Raw genomic sequence first — 18,129 nt, forward strand, 5'->3', positions numbered from 1 at the left:
GGGTTCTGACGTACAGAAATTACCGTGGGTCAGTCTTGTATGGCCAATTGGAGGCGCCACAATGGCGGCAAGACCTGTAAAGCTAATAGGTATTGCGGTCCTGGGTTCGATTCCCGGTCTTAGGCCTTGGATTTTATTTAATGTTTAATATGAGAACTTTACAGTAAGGTATGTTTGCTAATTGCCTCCGCCCTATTGACGGAGACACCTAATTGGCAGTTGGACGTAAAGCTAGCCTAAAAAAATAGACATGATTTTACTTTACTTTTTTTATGACCGATTAGAAGGCGGTTCAGAATCACCTCTTCTCGAAGTTTAGGTCGGCAAGGTTACCAGCTGACATTGCTGGTGTGTCACGCATACATTTCAAGAAGTTTTCAAACAGCCCTTCGACCTTTAAGGGTCGCACAAGGCTGTCAAATCTCCTTCCCCTTTTCCCATAATTTCCGGTTGTAAATTTAAAAAAGTTAATATTAGAGGAAGAAAGATTTCTTATTACCAAATGTAAGATTGAAATTGATGCTTTATCATCATACAGCCATAATTACTGATGTGTCGCCTGACCGACCAGGTCCGACCGGTCCTTACATTCACCAATCTAACCTATCGCATTAATACAGATAAATTCGCACGAAATAACTGCGAACCTAACGCGATGCATTCATACCAACTACAACATTATGATTGAAATTATTTAAATTTCAAAATTCCCTCCTCTTAAGGGGATAAGAGAAAATCAAAAGATCGATAATCTTCAGCCAGAAGCGTCAAAGGTGCCAAGTTTGAGAAATAATTTTTCGTTTTTTGAGATATTCAGATACAAATTATTCTGTGAAAACGTTTTTTCGTTTTTTTAGGGGACTTTATCATTTACTTCCGATCAATACTCCATTTAAAAAGTTTCTTGCATTATAAGATATAAGATCAGAGTACGCTCGGATCCTCCAAGTTATAGCTGGCTGGCAGACATGCTACGTCAACCACATTTGAAAATCAACCGCCAACCAAAATATGGTCGCACATAATGATGTTACTGCAGAGTAGACGGGTTTGGTCATGCTAGGGAAATTAGATATAAATACAAGAAAAATACGATTCACTAGAACGCAATTAGTGGTCAGCTGAGTACTGTTGTGACGGACTGTTCAAGGACTTCCGCCCTATTGCGCGCGCACCCACGCATGCAATACAGCAGAGATAAAGTAACTATACTAACCACGAACTACCAATAACATAGAAGAACTTAATGGTTCTGTTTTTGCAGTACACTTACTTGGTCAGCTTTAGATTGGATTGGCTGCTGGAAATTACTACTATATCGAGCTTGCTGGATAACTCAAAAAAATAATTTTGCAAAGTGACATTTTGTAGTAATTATTTCACAGTTGGACAGGCCAAAGAAGTGAGTTAGTGATGGACGATCAGAACAAGAACAAAGTTTCACAGTGAACTGTTCAATCCGGAAGAAGAGGTTATGAGAATTACAGGCAGAGAGATACGAAATGGAGATGCTGTTTGAAAAGAAGTATTTACTAGAATTGGATCGAGAATTCTGCACGAAAGAAGAGAACAAACTTGGCCCTGGAGATCTTCTAAAGCTGTTCAACAAACAGAACTGGAGAACCTAAATGTTACAGACAGGCAAATGTAACAACAGAAATGCTGAGTTGCGCCGGCACAGGCTGAGTGACCAACCAAAATGCAAAAGAACGTATTATTTCGCTTCAACCGGCAGTTACGGAGCGAAGGATTTTACACTTTTTTCAGCTTTACGCTTTGAGACTTTCTTTCTACTTCTCATTTCTCTTGTTTTTTACAAAATAATAATTTTATTAGAGTAATGTAGGCACCACGGTAGCCGAGCGGTTAAGAGGCGAGACCTGCAAAACTAATGTGCATTGTGGTACTGGGTTCGATTCCCGATCCTTAGGTCTTGGATTTTATTTAAAGGTTAACAAAAGAAATTTACAGCAAAGTATTATGTTTGCTAGTCGCCTCCGTCCACGACACCTAATTTGGTAGTTGGACGTAAAGCCCGCCTGAAAAAATAGGCATTACTTTACTTTTTTATTTTTTATTTTTTTTTATTAGAGTAATGTTTGTATAATATTTCGTTTTTGGGTAGTTCTGGGGAGACGCTTCCCTGTAAGCATTCTCGCTAATGTATAGCCAAAAAGGCAGAAAATACGCATTTGATTGTTTGAAGTTTAGATAAACTCGTGTGAGTATCCATTTCAGATAATGGAGGGGACTAACGGATCCGAGAGCCGGTCTTAGAGGGGCTCGCTTTGTGTAGGAAGAGTCGGCGCAATGAGTAACACAAAATAAGAAACTTGCCCACAATTCTAATTAAACGAGTACTAGCTCATATTTCTAAACATAGTACAGAACAGGGAAATATATTTGACCCATCCATTTAAAGGAAATGATGCACGTAAATATAAAGTAAATAACTGGCGGTATTCCCCCTACAGGTCAGTGAAAGTTGTCTAACAGGTGGTGTGTCTGCAAAAGAGTCGGGACTTCCCACCTCTCGGACTTCCCGCTAAAACTTTAAAAAGAAAGAATTTTTTTTTTACTTTTTAATTAATACTGCTCTAAGAGAAACTATTGCGATTAGCATACACTGAACGGCATTTTAGTCCATAGATTAAATTCCCCTTTACGCTTCCATAAGCTCTGCGAGGTTACTGTTTTTTTTAAAAAAATATCTTAAATAAAGCAATAAACTGCAAGTAGTATAACCTTGCATTGCGCAGAGATGGACATTCCAGTACTGCCGACTGCTCAATCATCTATTTATCTAAAAAAAAAGAATGAATTTTAACTCTGTTTGTAAAGACTTTAAACCCTGGAATTCACTTTTATTAAAGAAAAAATTAATCCAAATTGATTATCGATCCAAGAAAAATAAATTAATCCAAATTGATGCTTGGCTAGTTTGCTGAAAGAAGATGGTGTCAAGGGTGATAGAGAGAGCGAGGTATGCAGAACAATGTCCAGTAGTTGTTTGTGACCAGAATGAGAAAGGAGTCCCTTTTCCGTTTCGGCACGGTGAATATGTTGTAGTAGCCGAAGAGCATGGAGTTGAGAGTGTCGCTGATCACCTCGGGCAGATCCAAAAGTTGCTCAAACAGAGGCATATTCTTTCTTTCATTTTCTACATCGTCAGGTTTTCTCAGATTGATGCTGAAGGCTGTGTCTTTGTGCAGCGACCTCTTTCTAATCCAGGGCGGCGTTCTGTTCACTTCGATTTCTTTAATAAAGGAAGTATGCTTCAACCTGTAACTATGATTGAGGTCGCTCACCAGTGAGGTGTAGTACTCGCTCCAGTCAGTATGGTCTTGCCAAACTCCCAACTCGGACGACTCCTGCTCTCTCATCCAACCATCCCTTTCCATCTTCCTCATGCTCTCTACTAACAGAAGATCTCGTATTAATTTTATCTTTTCTTTAAGGCTTCGCTTACAAATTTTCTCATTCATGGCATAGTCTTGTGGTTTACTCACTTTGCCAAACGATCCTAATTTATCAAATTTTAAGTCCAACTTTAGCGCTCCAAGTTTTTTCAACTTTTTTGATTTCTTCTTTACCGCGTTGTATCTAGATAACGTCAGCTTTATTTTGTTTTGTCTTCTCTTTGGCGCACTCCTTGATTTCATCGTTACTTGATTCTGGTCACCTGAAAGGATCTTGGCACTTCCAAAGTGTGTTTTGTACTTGTTTGCCAGGATTACGGTACCGTTTCCAGAGGAGGTCGGCTTTCTAGTGTTGTTGTACTGGTCGCTTTCGGCTGCTCTTACCCCGGCCACACCCTGCTCTGCGTTTCCCTCTGCTTGAATTGACTCACCCTGGATTTTGCCAGATGTTGCTGAGGCCAGTGAACTGTGTCGGCTAGCCACGCACCTGCAACATTTTTCCTCCTTCGTTTTCATCAGTTTCAATATCACTTTGTTAACATAGATCTTTTCAAGTAATTTTACTGCAAAACTATTAACATAAGTAGCTCGACGAGGTAACAACTTTTCGCTAGTGCTGCGCTTTAGCCAGTGTTCGCCGCGGCTATCGGTTTGGACTTTGCACAGGGCACAAGTATTCAAACAATTGCATCTATTCGCACAGAGTCGGTATTGTTCCATGAAGATGATGCACCCTACACTATTGTTACTGAGATAAATTCTTTCAACACCACCATATGTTTCAACAATGCTAATCTCATATGTTAATTTTACAAGTTTACTTTAAAGAATTTATTGTAATCGTAATTGTTTATTGTTGTTTGTTGAGTTGGTGATTCGGGTTCATTTTCTTACTTTGCTGGATTTTATTTTATACTTTATTTTTTATTTATTTTGTTTGTTTCGCTTCCCAAATTCTGTTTTAACCTGATAATAATATAAAGCATAATCATTTTCGGGTGCATATTTGAGCTGCCACCTTGAGGCTTGATTTCGAAAAAATGACACCATCTCCGAATGTCTTCAGCTGGCACGATCTTGCACTACGTATATCAACAATGGTTTCGTTCTAATCAGTGTGTAAAGCAGCATTCACTTGCAAATAGAGAAGGTGCGAGGCCTTGATGGCATTCCGAGCGAATGATTGCTAAGTGGGACAGGTTGGCCGTGATCTTGGCCTGGCCAGCCAATCAGGAGCCTCTTCCCATTACGCAAGAATAACTTCCGTTTTATGTCATTTTGCGCAAAGAGCAATCTAGGCCAATATAAGTTCTCTCTCTTTCATTAAATTTAAAAGCTGCTTCTGTTAAACAAAAATCTTTCGCTAACTTTTAATTCGCATTTGTTTGTTAATGATGTTCAACCTGAATGCTGCGCCTAATTGCTCTCAATTACTATTGGTTTTCCCAAATTTTAAGCGAACTAGCTTTAATTGGATTTGTTAATATTCCCTCTCCACAAGATGTTTCTACCTAACGTATAATTAGCCTAAAAAATTACTAGACTGAAAAATTTACTAATTTACTATAAAAAAGTAAATATCTAAACGGAGATGTTAAGCTGTGTGCACCGGACCATCGGAGAAATATACTTGAGCTCTTTGAGCACGTTCAACAATTCCAGATCAATATTTAGCCAACTACAAACGAACCAAAATCTAATACACTATGAGGCGGTCTCCGTACGAAAGGTGGTTTTGGTGCTTGCGACTCAGTCTATCCGTTCAGCGTCTTTCACAAACGAAAAATCGAAACGTAATCTTTGGTTTAGCTACGTGACTTCCATTTTGGAAAAAATCAGCCATCTGGGAGTGCCATTCTGAGTAGATACACTGAGTAGATTTTTCACGTTATTGGGTTTTTCAAAAATGGTTGAAATGATGTTATTACACTCCAGATCACAGCCTTCCTTTTATTTGTAACCTTTCTGCAGAAAACTTCGAAAAGAGTTGGCGATAACCTCCCCTTTTAGAATAATGTTCTGTTCTAGAAATTTGTAAAAAATATATGTCAAATTCTGTTTTTTACGAGTTGGAGCTTTTTTGGAGTTTTCTTCAGTTGTTTAGTTAATCGAAAGGGTTCAATTTGAAGTTGGACATGAAGTATCTAGGGCCCGCGAAATCAGTATTAATAAGATATTCTTCAAAATTGGAAGTAACAACTGACATCTGCAAAGTTCTTGATTAGTTTCAATTGAACTGCCAGGACACGATCAGCGCAGGTTGGAAGAATGAGGCCCAAGTCACTACGGCCTTAATATTGCAGGCATGCAAATGCCTAGGTTTGCTTAACTATAGTAGGAGTTGGGAGAAGATCTATCAAAGAAAATGGTGCTGTTGATATTAGTGCGCATGTCTGTCACTGATAATGCGGCATTTTGATTTAATTTGAGACTAAGCGATGAATTAAAAGTTGTAAAGAAACTGAGGCGTACAGGGTGTGTGGCTATGGCCTCGGATGAGGATCGACCTTGTTTTGCTTACATTCACCGCCAGTGCTGACCACACCTCCTTTAGCCGTTTTACCTCTGCAGAGTGCTCCAACTGGCGTAAATCTTAGAAACCTGCAATCATCTCAGACCATCACTTTTTCGATTTGTGAAGATTTTAGACGATTAGTGACGGTAGAATACCGTCCATGCAACCGGTCGTTAAAATACTGAAACCCTAATGCAAACAAGTTTTTCGTCCAACAAAAATTCTAAGGTTTGGGTCAAACATGATCAAACCATACTTTGGACAAGTAATAGCAGGGAAAGAGGAAACATTGGGATTGATTCACCATTTTGCGCACGCGTTATTCTCTACTTTATAAAAATGCTGGAGATTTATCGGAATAATCATGTCTGCAGGATTCTGGAAAATTGAGCGAAAACTTTGGTAAGGCCAGTGGACCGCCCAAAACAAGGAAATCCGGGCAAATATGGAAAGAGCTCTTATTTGGGCCCAAAGTCTACCGATTGAGCGTGCCAAGACAAAGTAGATCATGGTTAACTTAAATTTTAATGTTCAACTCAATATTGTTAATAATTAACAATGTAAATAAAACAAAACTAAATGTAATTGTTGCTAAAAGTGTCTAGCTTCTCAAATATTATGAGAATTGGTCATCCTTGAATTCTAGATTTTTATTACCTGAACAAACAGTTTATGCAGTGAAAGCTTCGGTTCTTCGGTTGTTTAGATTTTGAAAAACCTTTGATTTTGTAAAGTGTACAGCCATGTTGTGTCTAATTCAGCTAGCCTGAAAGTTATTTTTCAAAGAGATCTGGCTTTTTTAAGACCAATAATTCTTTTAGTTAAATACTTATTGAAAAAGTAAGATTAAAAAGATTACACAAAGGCGGTAGTTGTATGACTTAGAGGAAGTGCCACCACTCCAGCTTTGATGCGTCGGGTTGCCAAGGATTTCCTCCAGGCCACTTCCTTTTTAGTCTTCTTGTTGCGTTTTGTGGTTGTGGTGTCTTGGCACTTGCTATGAGAGAGTTGTGATGTTTGCTTGTGCTACGATTCGTACATTATGAGTTCATTGTATCGTTAACAAAATTATGTTAGTTCAGGATGTATTCGAAACCTAGTAAAGTGCTTTCCAATTGTGTCTAACAGTTTAGTCTGAAAGATATGCATCCTGATGCGGTTATAAGACTGCATCCCCAAACATCACTATCACAAAGCCACCATTTAGGACTAACAATTAGGGTCTTAAAGGTATAGTAGACCTTTTGCTTTCCAAAATCTTTCATTTAATGTTTGTCTTTTAAGTCTATAGTGGATTGAGTATTTTAAGGTTTAGGTGAGGGTTGGTTCGTGTACAGTCCTAGTGATCTGTGGAAGAGGTGTACGGTTGAAGTAGACTATTACCGAAGAGTTTGATTGATTTCCATTTCCTGTACCATTGTTAGATAGCAACAAGATTGTTCTGCATTGTCAAGACTGATGTAACTAAGAGTTCAGTATGTCTTGGTAGAAGTGAAGTTTAGGGTAAACAATCCAACACCAACTGAATCAGTCTCAACTTTCGCCACATTACTGAAGCACCTTTCTACGTTTCAAGCCTTATGCTACTCATCGTCCTTAACACATCTCAATAACAATAATAAAATTAACAAAATACAAACATTCCATGAAACATTAGCACATGGTCCTAGTTGTTTTTATGAAAATATATATCTATAATTATTGTGTTAACCATCAGACCAACTGCTTTTACAAAGGGTAGCTGCCCTTTTTCGATAATTATATAAAATTTCGCAGTTATTGTTTGTTGTAGTAAGAGAGGTAAGGTGAATTTAAAATGGGCACAGGACACTCCCTGATAAGACCTTGACGGGAAAGACATTTGGTTCCTTTCTCTTGCCGGCCAGTTCGATCAGAATAATGAAGTTTATGAAAAAGAAAAATGTGTTCGATTTATAAAGAATAGAGGATTGAACTTTAGAAAGTTATAGGTATTCCATCGTCAATCTGTGCCACTGATGTGCAGTCGAAAGTTCCGGAAGCCAAACTGATAATCTGGGAATGTATGATAGGGTTGAGCCGTTTCAGAAATAATTTTTTCAAAGGGTTTGCCTCAAAGATGGGTTGACATACAGGATGCTCAATGTTGCCAATCGACTAGGAAATGAAGGAATCATGGCATTGAGATATGTACGATGTAGTAATGCTTTCTGCGTCACTTTGTAGCGGTTTATGAGGTTATGTGTGCAGATTGTCACATTAGACGAGTGTGGTATGGCTGTCAATGGGAGAAAGGGTGTCCTCCAGAAAGGTGGGGGAGGGTATCCTCAAGTGAGAACTTTGCTGACTCTGGGTAGAGCGTCAGGCGTCAATCGATCAGGCAGCGCTTCAAATACATCTGCAGTCACATCGAATCTCGAATAACATGTGGTAACCTGCACCTAACCTTTTTCACTACTTGCAACACTACATCCAAACTTACCAAGATAGGGTCCTTGGCTGTAAGTCGTGGTGTTAAATGTCATAAATTATTTATGTATCTACCTTATCATGGAGCGGCATGTCAACTACCTTTAGTGGTAGCGACGATGAGAGCGAACTTAACCAAAGAAGAGCTGCGGACCAATGAGAGACACATTGAGGGATAACCTTCAGCCCTAGCGAAATATTAAATTGGAAGTTTGCTCAAATATTCTGTTTTTGAGTTACGATAGATTCACAGAATCAAATCAGTTTTTAAACTCCAATTTTCATCCATAGGAAAACTCGAAACTTATACTTCCAGAGAGATCGCAAAACGTACCGCTGGAGAGAAGAGGAAAAAGAAAATCTGCCAGAGAGACGAGGGAAAGAACAAATCCCCACTATCCGGCAGCTGGTGAACGGCAGAGGAATGAGCAGTTGATTGCATTTTCCCTCCAAAAATAACTCAATCTACGCACAATGTATTTTTAGAAGTCACCAATAAAGAGTACAAGTCTATCCGCACAGTTATCTGAACACATAAACTACGTTTTTATTATAAAACACCTCCAAAGCATTTCAAGGATAACTACAATGGTAAAATGTTCACAGTTACTTCACCCGTGCGCACGACGTAAGTAGATTCATGCCTACTTATGATAGATTTGTAATCATTATGTCCTATCTATGGCAGCATGAATTATTGATATGGATTTGATTTGTGCATAAAAATCCTGGAGTGGATCCCGAATGATTTGCTCTTCCAACTGTTCCTTAAGTTCCAAACATTTATTTCTTACTACATTTCACAGTTTGTAAAACTGCACATAAAAGTTAAATGAAAAGGAAATGAATCTCAGATCCAGATCTCAGAAATAAGATTTTGTACATTGCAAAAAGTGAAAGAATATTAGCGAGGACGGATTTGGCTGCTATTTTTCTACCAAAGCCGCTATCTCTGCCTTTGACAGCTAGAGTCAAGACCAGGGCAAGATGTAAAATACTTGGCCGCCTCAGATTGAATGTCGAAGTTGGAAAAAAAAGACTGATTAGTAAACTGGCGCGCGGCTAATGCAGGCTCTCAGGTGCAGAAATTAAATTTTTCTGGTCCAACTAGGAGACAATTTGGTAATTTTTTCGTTTTTTAATTAGGACGATGCTATATTTAAGATCTATCAGCCAAAATACTAGGGACGAAACAGGCAGCTTTGAATGCAAACTAGGAGGCATTTGCACACTGTTTACCCTACTATCTTAACATACACAAGTGCAGCAATGAGACTCCGTTAAAGCTTCTAACACAAAAGAAAGAATGGTCGAAATGGTGTCTCATTAGAGCTGGCATCTGGTTTGATTCCAAACTTAACCAGTGGCAGCAAGTTTTTTAGGTTTACCAGTTTTTCTCAAGAACAAGCCGAGTTGTCATTATCAGTATGGCCAGCTCAACAACTACTTTAAATAAGACACAACCTAAATTCTTTGCATTGTATTCAAATTGTGACTAACTTGTCAACCAAACAGCTGTGAAAACCGCACCCACAGTTTTACTCTTTGAATTCCACTTTTTGTGTTCAGCATATTGATCACCTTACCATTTACATCCAGACATTCTTGTGGCAGATTTAACATTTGAAGAGCAGCTAAATAAATGTTACTGGTTAAGCTATTTAAATGTATTAGTGTACCAATGATAATAAATTTTTAATTGTTTTAGTTCAATTTTTAAAAATAACACAATTATTATTATTATTTGTATTTAATTATTATTTACTACCTATTTATTTGTTATTGCTTCTTTATTGCGCTCCAACAGCCTAAAATCATGGTTTATTGTTTCCGTTTAATTAAGGGCAAGTTATTGAGGTAGGTTAGGTTAGGTATTAGGTCCTGAGGTCATAAAAACGTGGGCCTTTTAGGCACGGTTTTCTGGTCTCGTTAATGACAACACTATCATTATTAAGCGGGTGGTAAGCTGCATGAAGCTCCTTAAGGAAGAGGAAATCTTATTCGCTCCGTGGGGGGGGGGGATTTATTCACTTGGAAAATTGAATGAAAAGTCGCTTTTTCCGTCCTCATGGAAAACGATGAAAACTCGGACCGAAATCTGCCAGAAGTTGATTTTGCGATGAATAAAAGAAAGCGTTCCAACTTTTTCAGTTCCGCTAAGAAATCTTCTTCGAGTTACAGAAGGTCGCTCGGTTTATGTAATCAAACTTCCTGCTGTGCGTTTTAGTTCTTGTTCCGGCGAACTTACAGCCCGTTTTCTGGTAAATAAAAATTTTTTTTTTTTTTTAGACTGACGGTGCTGCACTCTGTGCGTCCCAATGAAAATTCGAATTGGAAAGTGTCGCAATACCTATTTAGAGAAGGTAAACAGGAAACCGGCCAGCTGAAAAGTAGCCTTAAGACTGCTGAAATGGGGTGCAGCAGTTATGATGACTGAGCTAACAAGTTGAACACAGTAAGAAATAACGTCTACTACTGTATTACAGGCAATATTATATTTATTTGTAAGTTCCAGCAACCATATGTTTGATGCGATACAAAACATTTAATGAATATGTGATGATTTATTCAGTTCATAGCGTTACGAATGTTTTGAACTCTAATGAAATTTTATGAGCCATCTGTTCAGAAGTTTGTATAATGAAGTCGTGAATATACATCGGTTCCAAGAGCAGTGACTTGACTTTAGGGTGCTGTTTTCGCAGGTTATTGTAATGCTTCAGGGGTACCCAACTGTCTGATACGGAGAAGTAAGCTCTGATATGTTGGTGGTATTTGGTATAAATCTCGTCGTCCAAACCGCGCACACTACTCATGCCAGATTCTCCTAGGAAAAACACATTTCTGGTGGATTCTGGATTGCACAGTTTGATAACAGCCGTGATATAGCACGGCTCTATTTTAAATACGAACAGACGAATCGCTATGGCAATACGTACCAACAAACATCGCACACAATACGGCAGACTTGTAAATATGAAGGCCAGGAGAACTAGCAACGGGGAAAGTTTGTTCCAAATGTTGGTGAATTGCCAGCCTTTAGGAGTGTCAGCCAACTGTTGAATCGCAGGAAACAGCAGATGAATTTGTTTGGTGCGCGAAGCGATTTCTTCAACTTTCATCAATTCAATACAAATTTTAGCGCCGATTGAATGCCCGATAAAATGTATGAACTTGTCCTTTGGTAAGTACTGATCAATAAATTTTTGTTTATGTTCTACCTGGCCGGCGAGGTTGTACAAGTGAGGATGGCGATGCAATGGCGGAAGTGCCAAGTTGGTGGTGGCGGGTGGTGACTGAATGCCCGCATGGCACACTACCCATACAGGTAAGTGCAGCTCCGCGTGTAAGGTAGACAGGAACTTGTCGTAGAAGTCGGTGATGCCCGGCGCCGCGGGAATACAAAGCACAATGGCATCGTTAACATCTTTAGCGCTGCTCTGGTTCAGCCAACAACCCCAGGTCTTGACAAAGGTCGGCACGCCGTTCACCATCACCCAGCCTTGCCGCACTCCATCATTCTCTTGCCCTTCTTCCATCAGTACAGCACTCCCTCACTACTCACTCCATCTTCTCCTTCATCTGCAACTCTTACAACAATTTAGTTAATATTTACACAAAAAGTTATTGTACACCGAAACACATGTGATCTTAGTTGGCCATTCTACCATATGATCAAGACAATTGTTACTTTTTCTTTTTCTTTTTTTAAAAGTAAAATGAGTAAAATTAAACTTTCGACCATCTAATTATTATAATTAACGGTTGGTGTAAAAAATATTGTAAGTACAAGAGAGAAATTTTTTGAAATATAACATATTTTCAAATTTAGTTGGATGATTTATGCATTTTATAGAAGTGAGAAGAGTTACAAAGATTTTATACAAAATAATTTTTTGTAGATATGCAGTTTAAAACCTTATATGTATGCTTTCTTCTCTGCATAATATGTTATACTTCTTCAAGTTTAAAGCCTGTAACATTAATAACCAACTTATTGAGAAGAAGCAGTCTTGCTCTGCATCCTTTTTTGTTTGCAGTTTCTTTCTTCTAATTGGCCTTTCCTCAACTGAACTTTTATTGTCGAATAGGTTCAATTGGATTCAAATCTGGTGACAACTGCTGTTTGAATCTCTTTTTGGCATAATTACAGCGCAATAAATCCGTTGTTAGCAATGTTTCATATTGTTTGCACAGTTGCTTACCCCTGCAAAATCATTTATCTACATCGAACCTGCAACTTCTACGAGTAGTTCCCACTAAAAACTCTGTACAAAGATAATGAATTTAGGATCATTTATCCTAATTTTTACCGCTAGCGTTGCAATCTTTGGCGGATAAAGTTAGCACAATGACTTTATGAATAAGATGAAACTCTCACGTGGTATTTTGAGCGATCACAGAGCATCTTTCCATTGTTAGCACTGCTGTAGATCGTTCTCCTGATAAAATTTAAAAATTCTTACTTTTCTGGAGTTTGCTTCTCTTCAAACTGTCTGTAGATTGTTTAACCCTTATAAAATGCAGCTTTCAGACCAAAGCCGATGAAACCATTCGGCGATTTCTTGGGGGATTTGGAAAAGTCGTTCAGTACAGTCCTACTGCTGGTGGACTGATATTTTTACCACTCGGAATTTATCTCGGAAGTAAGGGATTTTCATCATTTATCAGAGGTTAATTTTAGTTTGGCTAAGGGAATTATTGTTACACCTATAATGTTTAAGTCCTACCTTTGACGCTTAGTAAACAAAAATTGCTGATGCTTAGTATCAAGTGCATTTGTTGGCTAAAGAAAATGTTAGTTCGCAGGAAGTGAGAATTGGCAGAAGTTCTTAAGAATTTTGCTTGTTCAGATTTCCGTTACTATTTCTTTTCAAAAAATTTAGATCACACTCATGATCACATGTTTTTTTTCCAAAAACTCATTGCAAAAGATCTGGGGTATTCACACCGAAAAGTAGAAAATGGTGACGCTGGCCATCAATGAGATGAAACTCTAAGAGAAAACACGAAGTTATTTAAGGAAAATAGTAATGTGCAAATTCATTAAAAATGGAAATTTAGCGGGAATGTATTCACCAGAAAGGGGGGAGTTCAAAGCGCGTCATTAAACTGGAGGAAACGATGAATTTGGGAATTTTGAATAGAATCAATTAGCATACAATGACTGTGATGAAAGGGGTTTTATATAAATTATTAAAACATTTGCCAGACATTATTACCTGAAATCTATCAGAAAATTATAGCCTTTATACTCTATAGAGGTTTACTAATACTAGCAGAAATTGCTGCAATATATGCAGCTCAGTAGTTTATTGGGCTCATGAGAAGTTGAACAACTTAATAATATTATTTCATCGAGTATCTACTTTTGAAATCAGATTATCTTTCTAAAAGCAGATTCCACTCTGGCATTTACATCTCAAATGGAGAGAAATCAGAAATAATAGTTAAATTAAATTGGGGTTATTATTAGGCTAATTTATTTTATGATGGAATTATTAAAGGATTTCAATGAATTTCCACACTGCCTCTTTGATAATAGATGGAAAATTTGATACCTGAGTCTTGTAGAGCTCGGTCATGTTTTAAAGTCAAGTATTTGGGTTGGGTAATGGCTGCCTAACAACCACGTGGTGTTGTTTAGAATCAACTGTACTCAAAAAGAAAGTGGATACTCATTTAAAGGAATTACTACACTAATTAATGTTTATGTTAACGGCGTTGAATGTCAAATAGGAGTGAGAAATAAAAATATTCGGTGCCTGTAAGGTGAAATTAGCGGAATATTTTGGTGACTGCGTTTACCTTAATAAATAAATTCAGTTCCCAACTTGAAGAATAGGAAGTTTATTTTAGGAATGCCACCCAGGTAATGCAGGTGTTATCCTTTTAAAGACATCCTCGACATCCTAATAAATCTTCCGGAACTGCTTCACATAGTACTAGTTGGATGTAAATCCTGAAAAGAATCAGGAATTCCTGAGATAAAGAATATTTCTTCTGAGGAGCAGTTACCACACTGTGGGACTCGCAGTCTTCTCCTACTGGTAAATTTGGAAAGACTGTTGTCTGTAGTTGTAAATAAAAACGCAAACAAAATGATGTTAAATCTACACAGAAATGTGGAGCTGAAACAAATTACTTTGATTAATGCGCAGAGTGTTATTCCAGTTGTTATAACCACCTTTCCCAAAAACCCAACTTCAACAAACCCCATCACAGCTCTTTTTGAGCTCTAAATTTTATCTCCTACACATTACACATACTGAGGGAACTTTTCACTTCAGTTTTATCTTTGAAAATTAGTTTTGTCCATTATTGAGGGGATCTGGGCTTGTTTTAAAGTTTACAAAATCATCTGTGAAATAAGTAAATTTGTACTCTAATAAATACTAAATATTTACTGTATACACTTGCACGTTTGGTCTAATGCTGCGAATTTCAAGCAGGTTGACAACATGTGAATCAAATTGAGAAGCATGTGTCTGTACTTAACATGTGTTACTTTCATCTAGTTTCTAGTTATCAGCATAAAAGTAAGAACTAACAAATTGAAAAAGTTGATTATGAACAGGATTAGAAGAGGAAGAAGGTCCAATAACACCTCGGAGGCAGGATCTTTTCAAGGATTGGAGGGGGTCAGACTCTACGAGACCCAGAACGAACTCATGCAATTAGCTGGCAGCTTGGAGGCTGTGCGGCTGGTTGCCAATAGCAACAGTTTCCTCCGACACACTCACGGCCCCAATTATATTCAGGTAAAACATCACTTCCACTAAATACCACTGACATGACTAAATGCATCATGTTTGCATCCAGAGGTGCAGTTAGCATGCAGTCATTCACACAAATCTCACTTCGGTGCGGCCGCCTTTGCTTCATCACAGTTTCTTACTTCTCGGTTAAATTCTAATCGGAACTTTAGCAACTCTTTCAATCTTTGGTTATATTACATGAGTGTAGTTTCAGCATACATAAGCGGATTTTGAAATTACGTAGAAATGTCGTTCGACATTCAAGAATTAAAGACCGTCTTCTGCAGTTGCGCAGTTCTCCATCTCAGTTGTTAAGATTACTTCCGATAGATACGCTATGTTTCTGAAGTCTTTGAAGCAAAGGCGCTGCAAACCGGAGACAGGTTAGACTGCACCATGGCAACCAATTCTGAAATTATTATGTAGCCAAGAGACCACATTATATTTGTATTAATAGAATTTTTATTAGATTTAAACGTTTAAAAAAAAAGGCATATCATTTACAACATTAAACTTGCAATGTTTATGATTTTATTCTGAATAATGACTTTGGAATAATGTTTGTTTCACCAGTAGCAATTCTGTGTTCTCATCTTTAATTTCGTCGGGTATATTTAGTAATGTGGCTCTTTCTCTAACTTGAAAGCTTTCGCTAATCGTTTTGTTCCTCATTTATTTCAGAACGAAAAGTACATGTATCATTTTCTTTAATTTCAATTACTTTTATATGGATTTTCTTTAGTTTCACTCATTTTCCAGGCATTAAATTGTTATTTTGAATGGACTAATAACCTCTATGCATGTTTTTAAAACTTTGTTTCAACTTCACCATTTTTATAGATAGTGAAGATATTTTCGCTTTAAGCTAAGTTTTATTTTGACTGCTGGCTAGTTTTTCTTTAGCATAGCATCTTCATGAGAAAACTTTTATTCTTATTTCTGTATTAGTCACTCTTCGCTTCTTATACCGCTACATCTTTTTGTTTAAAATGTACTCATAGCGGCCGGAAAACCTAATAAAAACAGTTCAGTTTTTCCTCGGAACGCTTATTTCCGAAAAATTTCAAAATCTAGATGCGCCCTGTCTTAATGACTTTAATGATTTCTTTGATTGCATTACTTTGTGTTTGTGTGATTACAGTCACCTGAACGATTCTTGAATCATGAAATAACCAATGGAACTGGAGTTACCACACGTTTAGGAGAAGTGCTGAAGACGAAGCAATTGGTCATGTTCATATTTCTGACAGGAAGTCACTATTGTGAAAGTTTAATTTTTCGCTTGAACTCCTTTTTTCAGGTACTAACTCTTAATGTACAGCCTGAGCTGTTCGTGGTAATACTAAAAGTCGAAACATTTTTCACCGAAAATACATGTTTCTTTCCTGAAGACTTTAGAGAACTTTCTTTTTTACATCCGTCCCCTCCGGCAGGCGGTAATTAAACAAGATTATTTCGATTGAAAGACATGCAGCAGGGGAAATCTTGCACCCTAAAAACCAATGCTGCGACTCGCCCCTCCTCTACCTTTTATGTTATCGGCCATAATAAAATAGCGGACGTTTTCCACGAACAGTCAGATTTTCATTGTTAGGGAAATCAACTGTAGCAGTGGAAAACTATGATCACTAATATTTCGCTACTCTCGCAGTGAGACTTTTGGATCTTGGACCAATAAAAAAATGTTTTTGTTGAGGACAGCTGTCCTCAACTAGCTATTCGTGTTTAATTCCTCTGAAATTTCTATTTAAATCTGTAAAACAGCACCGTTTACGGCTAGAGCGAGAGAAGACTGGATGGTAATTAGTTGAGTTACTCAGAGTGTGGGATTTGCTGAAGAAAATGAGTTTGTTTTGCAGGAGTTAGCCTTGGAGAAGCAGCAGCTGGAGCCGGTGGTGTGCCCTCTGCACGGCGAGCTCGTCCACCATCAACACCATAACTTCTTCACACTACATCCACACAATCCTTTCATATGGTAAGTGCCAGCTTTCACTTATTGGTCCTATTTCCAAACGGTACACTTCCGTTCAAGGGGGCGGATGTGAGAGAAAGAGAAAGAGAGCGGAAGTGTATACAAAAATAAACAAAATACTAAATATGGGAAGAAAAAATCTGCTACCTTCATTTCTCAGCAATTAATTACAAAAATTGCAAGTATTTTTGTAAAGTACTATTCATCAGGGAAAACCAGTTTTTATCCAAGACGACCTTCTCTTATTTGCAAAGATAAATTGACAATTCTTTTATCTCTCGGTTGAAAGTTTCAAGAATCTGTCTGTTGTAGGTACCTTAGATACTGGTACGATATGAAGCACGTGGATGGTGGTGCGATTGTGGTGCGGAGAACTGGAGAACTAGTGACCAAGAATCCTCTGCAACATATTGGTAGATATGGAGTTCACGCCCTCAATCTCTGGATCAATAAATAGTTTTATCTCTTCTTTGTGTTGTTTTTATCAGTTTTTGTTTGCATTCCCAGCAGAATGCACTTACTCAAGAAGAAGTCATAGGCCGCTAAACGAGCTTCTTAAATCTACATATCCTCTCAAACCTTCCAGTCTAGCTGTTTGGCAAATTTCATTCTTGCCACCATCCGAAATGTATTTAACAGAATTACCAGAATTAATTAAATGTAATTCGCAACCCAAATTGTTACTGTTGGAGGGTGGCTAATTTGGTAAACTTCTAATCGATATTCTTTATTTTGTTTGTTTAAAGTTATTGGAATAGGTCTTAAAATTTTAAGTTATATTAAATGTGTTTTTACATCCAAGTTTTCTAATTTTAAATTTAATGTAATGGTCTTTTTTTATTTAAGACTTATACTATCCATTAAGATTATAAATGTTCTATATAATAGTTACAAATATATTTATCAATAAATTTAGTGTATAGCTTGTAAAATTGATCTCATCAGTTTAAGCGCTAATTTACTAAATGCCATCCCTTCTAGCAGTTGTGTTTGGTGAATCAAGTACATTTGGCTTTG

At 37.6% G+C, this 18,129-nt stretch overlaps 2 protein-coding genes across 4 annotated transcripts; one reads left to right on the top strand and one right to left on the bottom strand.

The window, feature by feature from the left end:
- Positions 1-10,113: 10,113 nt before the first annotated feature.
- Positions 10,114-11,921, bottom strand: LOC141462118 (lipid droplet-associated hydrolase-like). Its single transcript, XM_074143720.1, has one exon. The coding sequence runs from the start codon at positions 11,919-11,921 to the stop codon at positions 10,956-10,958; it is 966 nt and encodes a 321-aa protein (XP_073999821.1). The 3' UTR covers positions 10,114-10,955.
- Positions 11,922-12,047: 126 nt separating this feature from the next.
- Positions 12,048-17,581, top strand: LOC141462119 (uncharacterized). Of its 3 annotated transcripts, none has more exons than XM_074143722.1 (5): positions 12,048-12,164; positions 14,960-15,143; positions 16,282-16,440; positions 17,000-17,115; positions 17,425-17,581. In XM_074143722.1, the coding sequence occupies exons 2-5, from the start codon at positions 15,054-15,056 to the stop codon at positions 17,567-17,569; spliced, it is 510 nt and encodes a 169-aa protein (XP_073999823.1). In that variant the 5' UTR covers positions 12,048-12,164; positions 14,960-15,053; the 3' UTR covers positions 17,570-17,581. The 3 variants fall into 3 exon arrangements, with proteins under 3 accessions (XP_073999823.1, XP_073999824.1, XP_073999822.1); XM_074143721.1 differs by lacking the exon at positions 12,048-12,164 and adding an exon at positions 14,229-14,254; XM_074143723.1 differs by lacking the exons at positions 12,048-12,164; positions 16,282-16,440 and adding an exon at positions 14,010-14,254.
- Positions 17,582-18,129: the final 548 nt, after the last annotated feature.

The sequence above is a fragment of the Rhodnius prolixus genome, unplaced genomic scaffold (genome assembly GCF_049639745.1).
Source record: "Rhodnius prolixus isolate KJV_2025 unplaced genomic scaffold, Rpr scaffold_18, whole genome shotgun sequence".
NCBI classification, from domain to species: Eukaryota; Metazoa; Arthropoda; class Insecta; order Hemiptera; family Reduviidae; genus Rhodnius; species Rhodnius prolixus.

What these genes read in the sequence shown, in the direction of transcription:
- LOC141462118 (XM_074143720.1), bottom strand. Translation starts at nt 11,921, where the DNA reads ATGGAAGAAGGGCAAGAGAATGATGGAGTGCGGCAAGGCTGGGTGATG.
- LOC141462119 (XM_074143721.1), top strand. An exon ending in ACGGCCCCAATTATATTCAG is followed by an intron (nt 15,144 to 16,281) that starts GTAAAACATCAC and finishes GTGTGATTACAG; the next exon opens with TCACCTGAACGATTCTTGAA. An exon ending in GCTTGAACTCCTTTTTTCAG is followed by an intron (nt 16,441 to 16,999) that starts GTACTAACTCTT and finishes TTTGTTTTGCAG; the next exon opens with GAGTTAGCCTTGGAGAAGCA.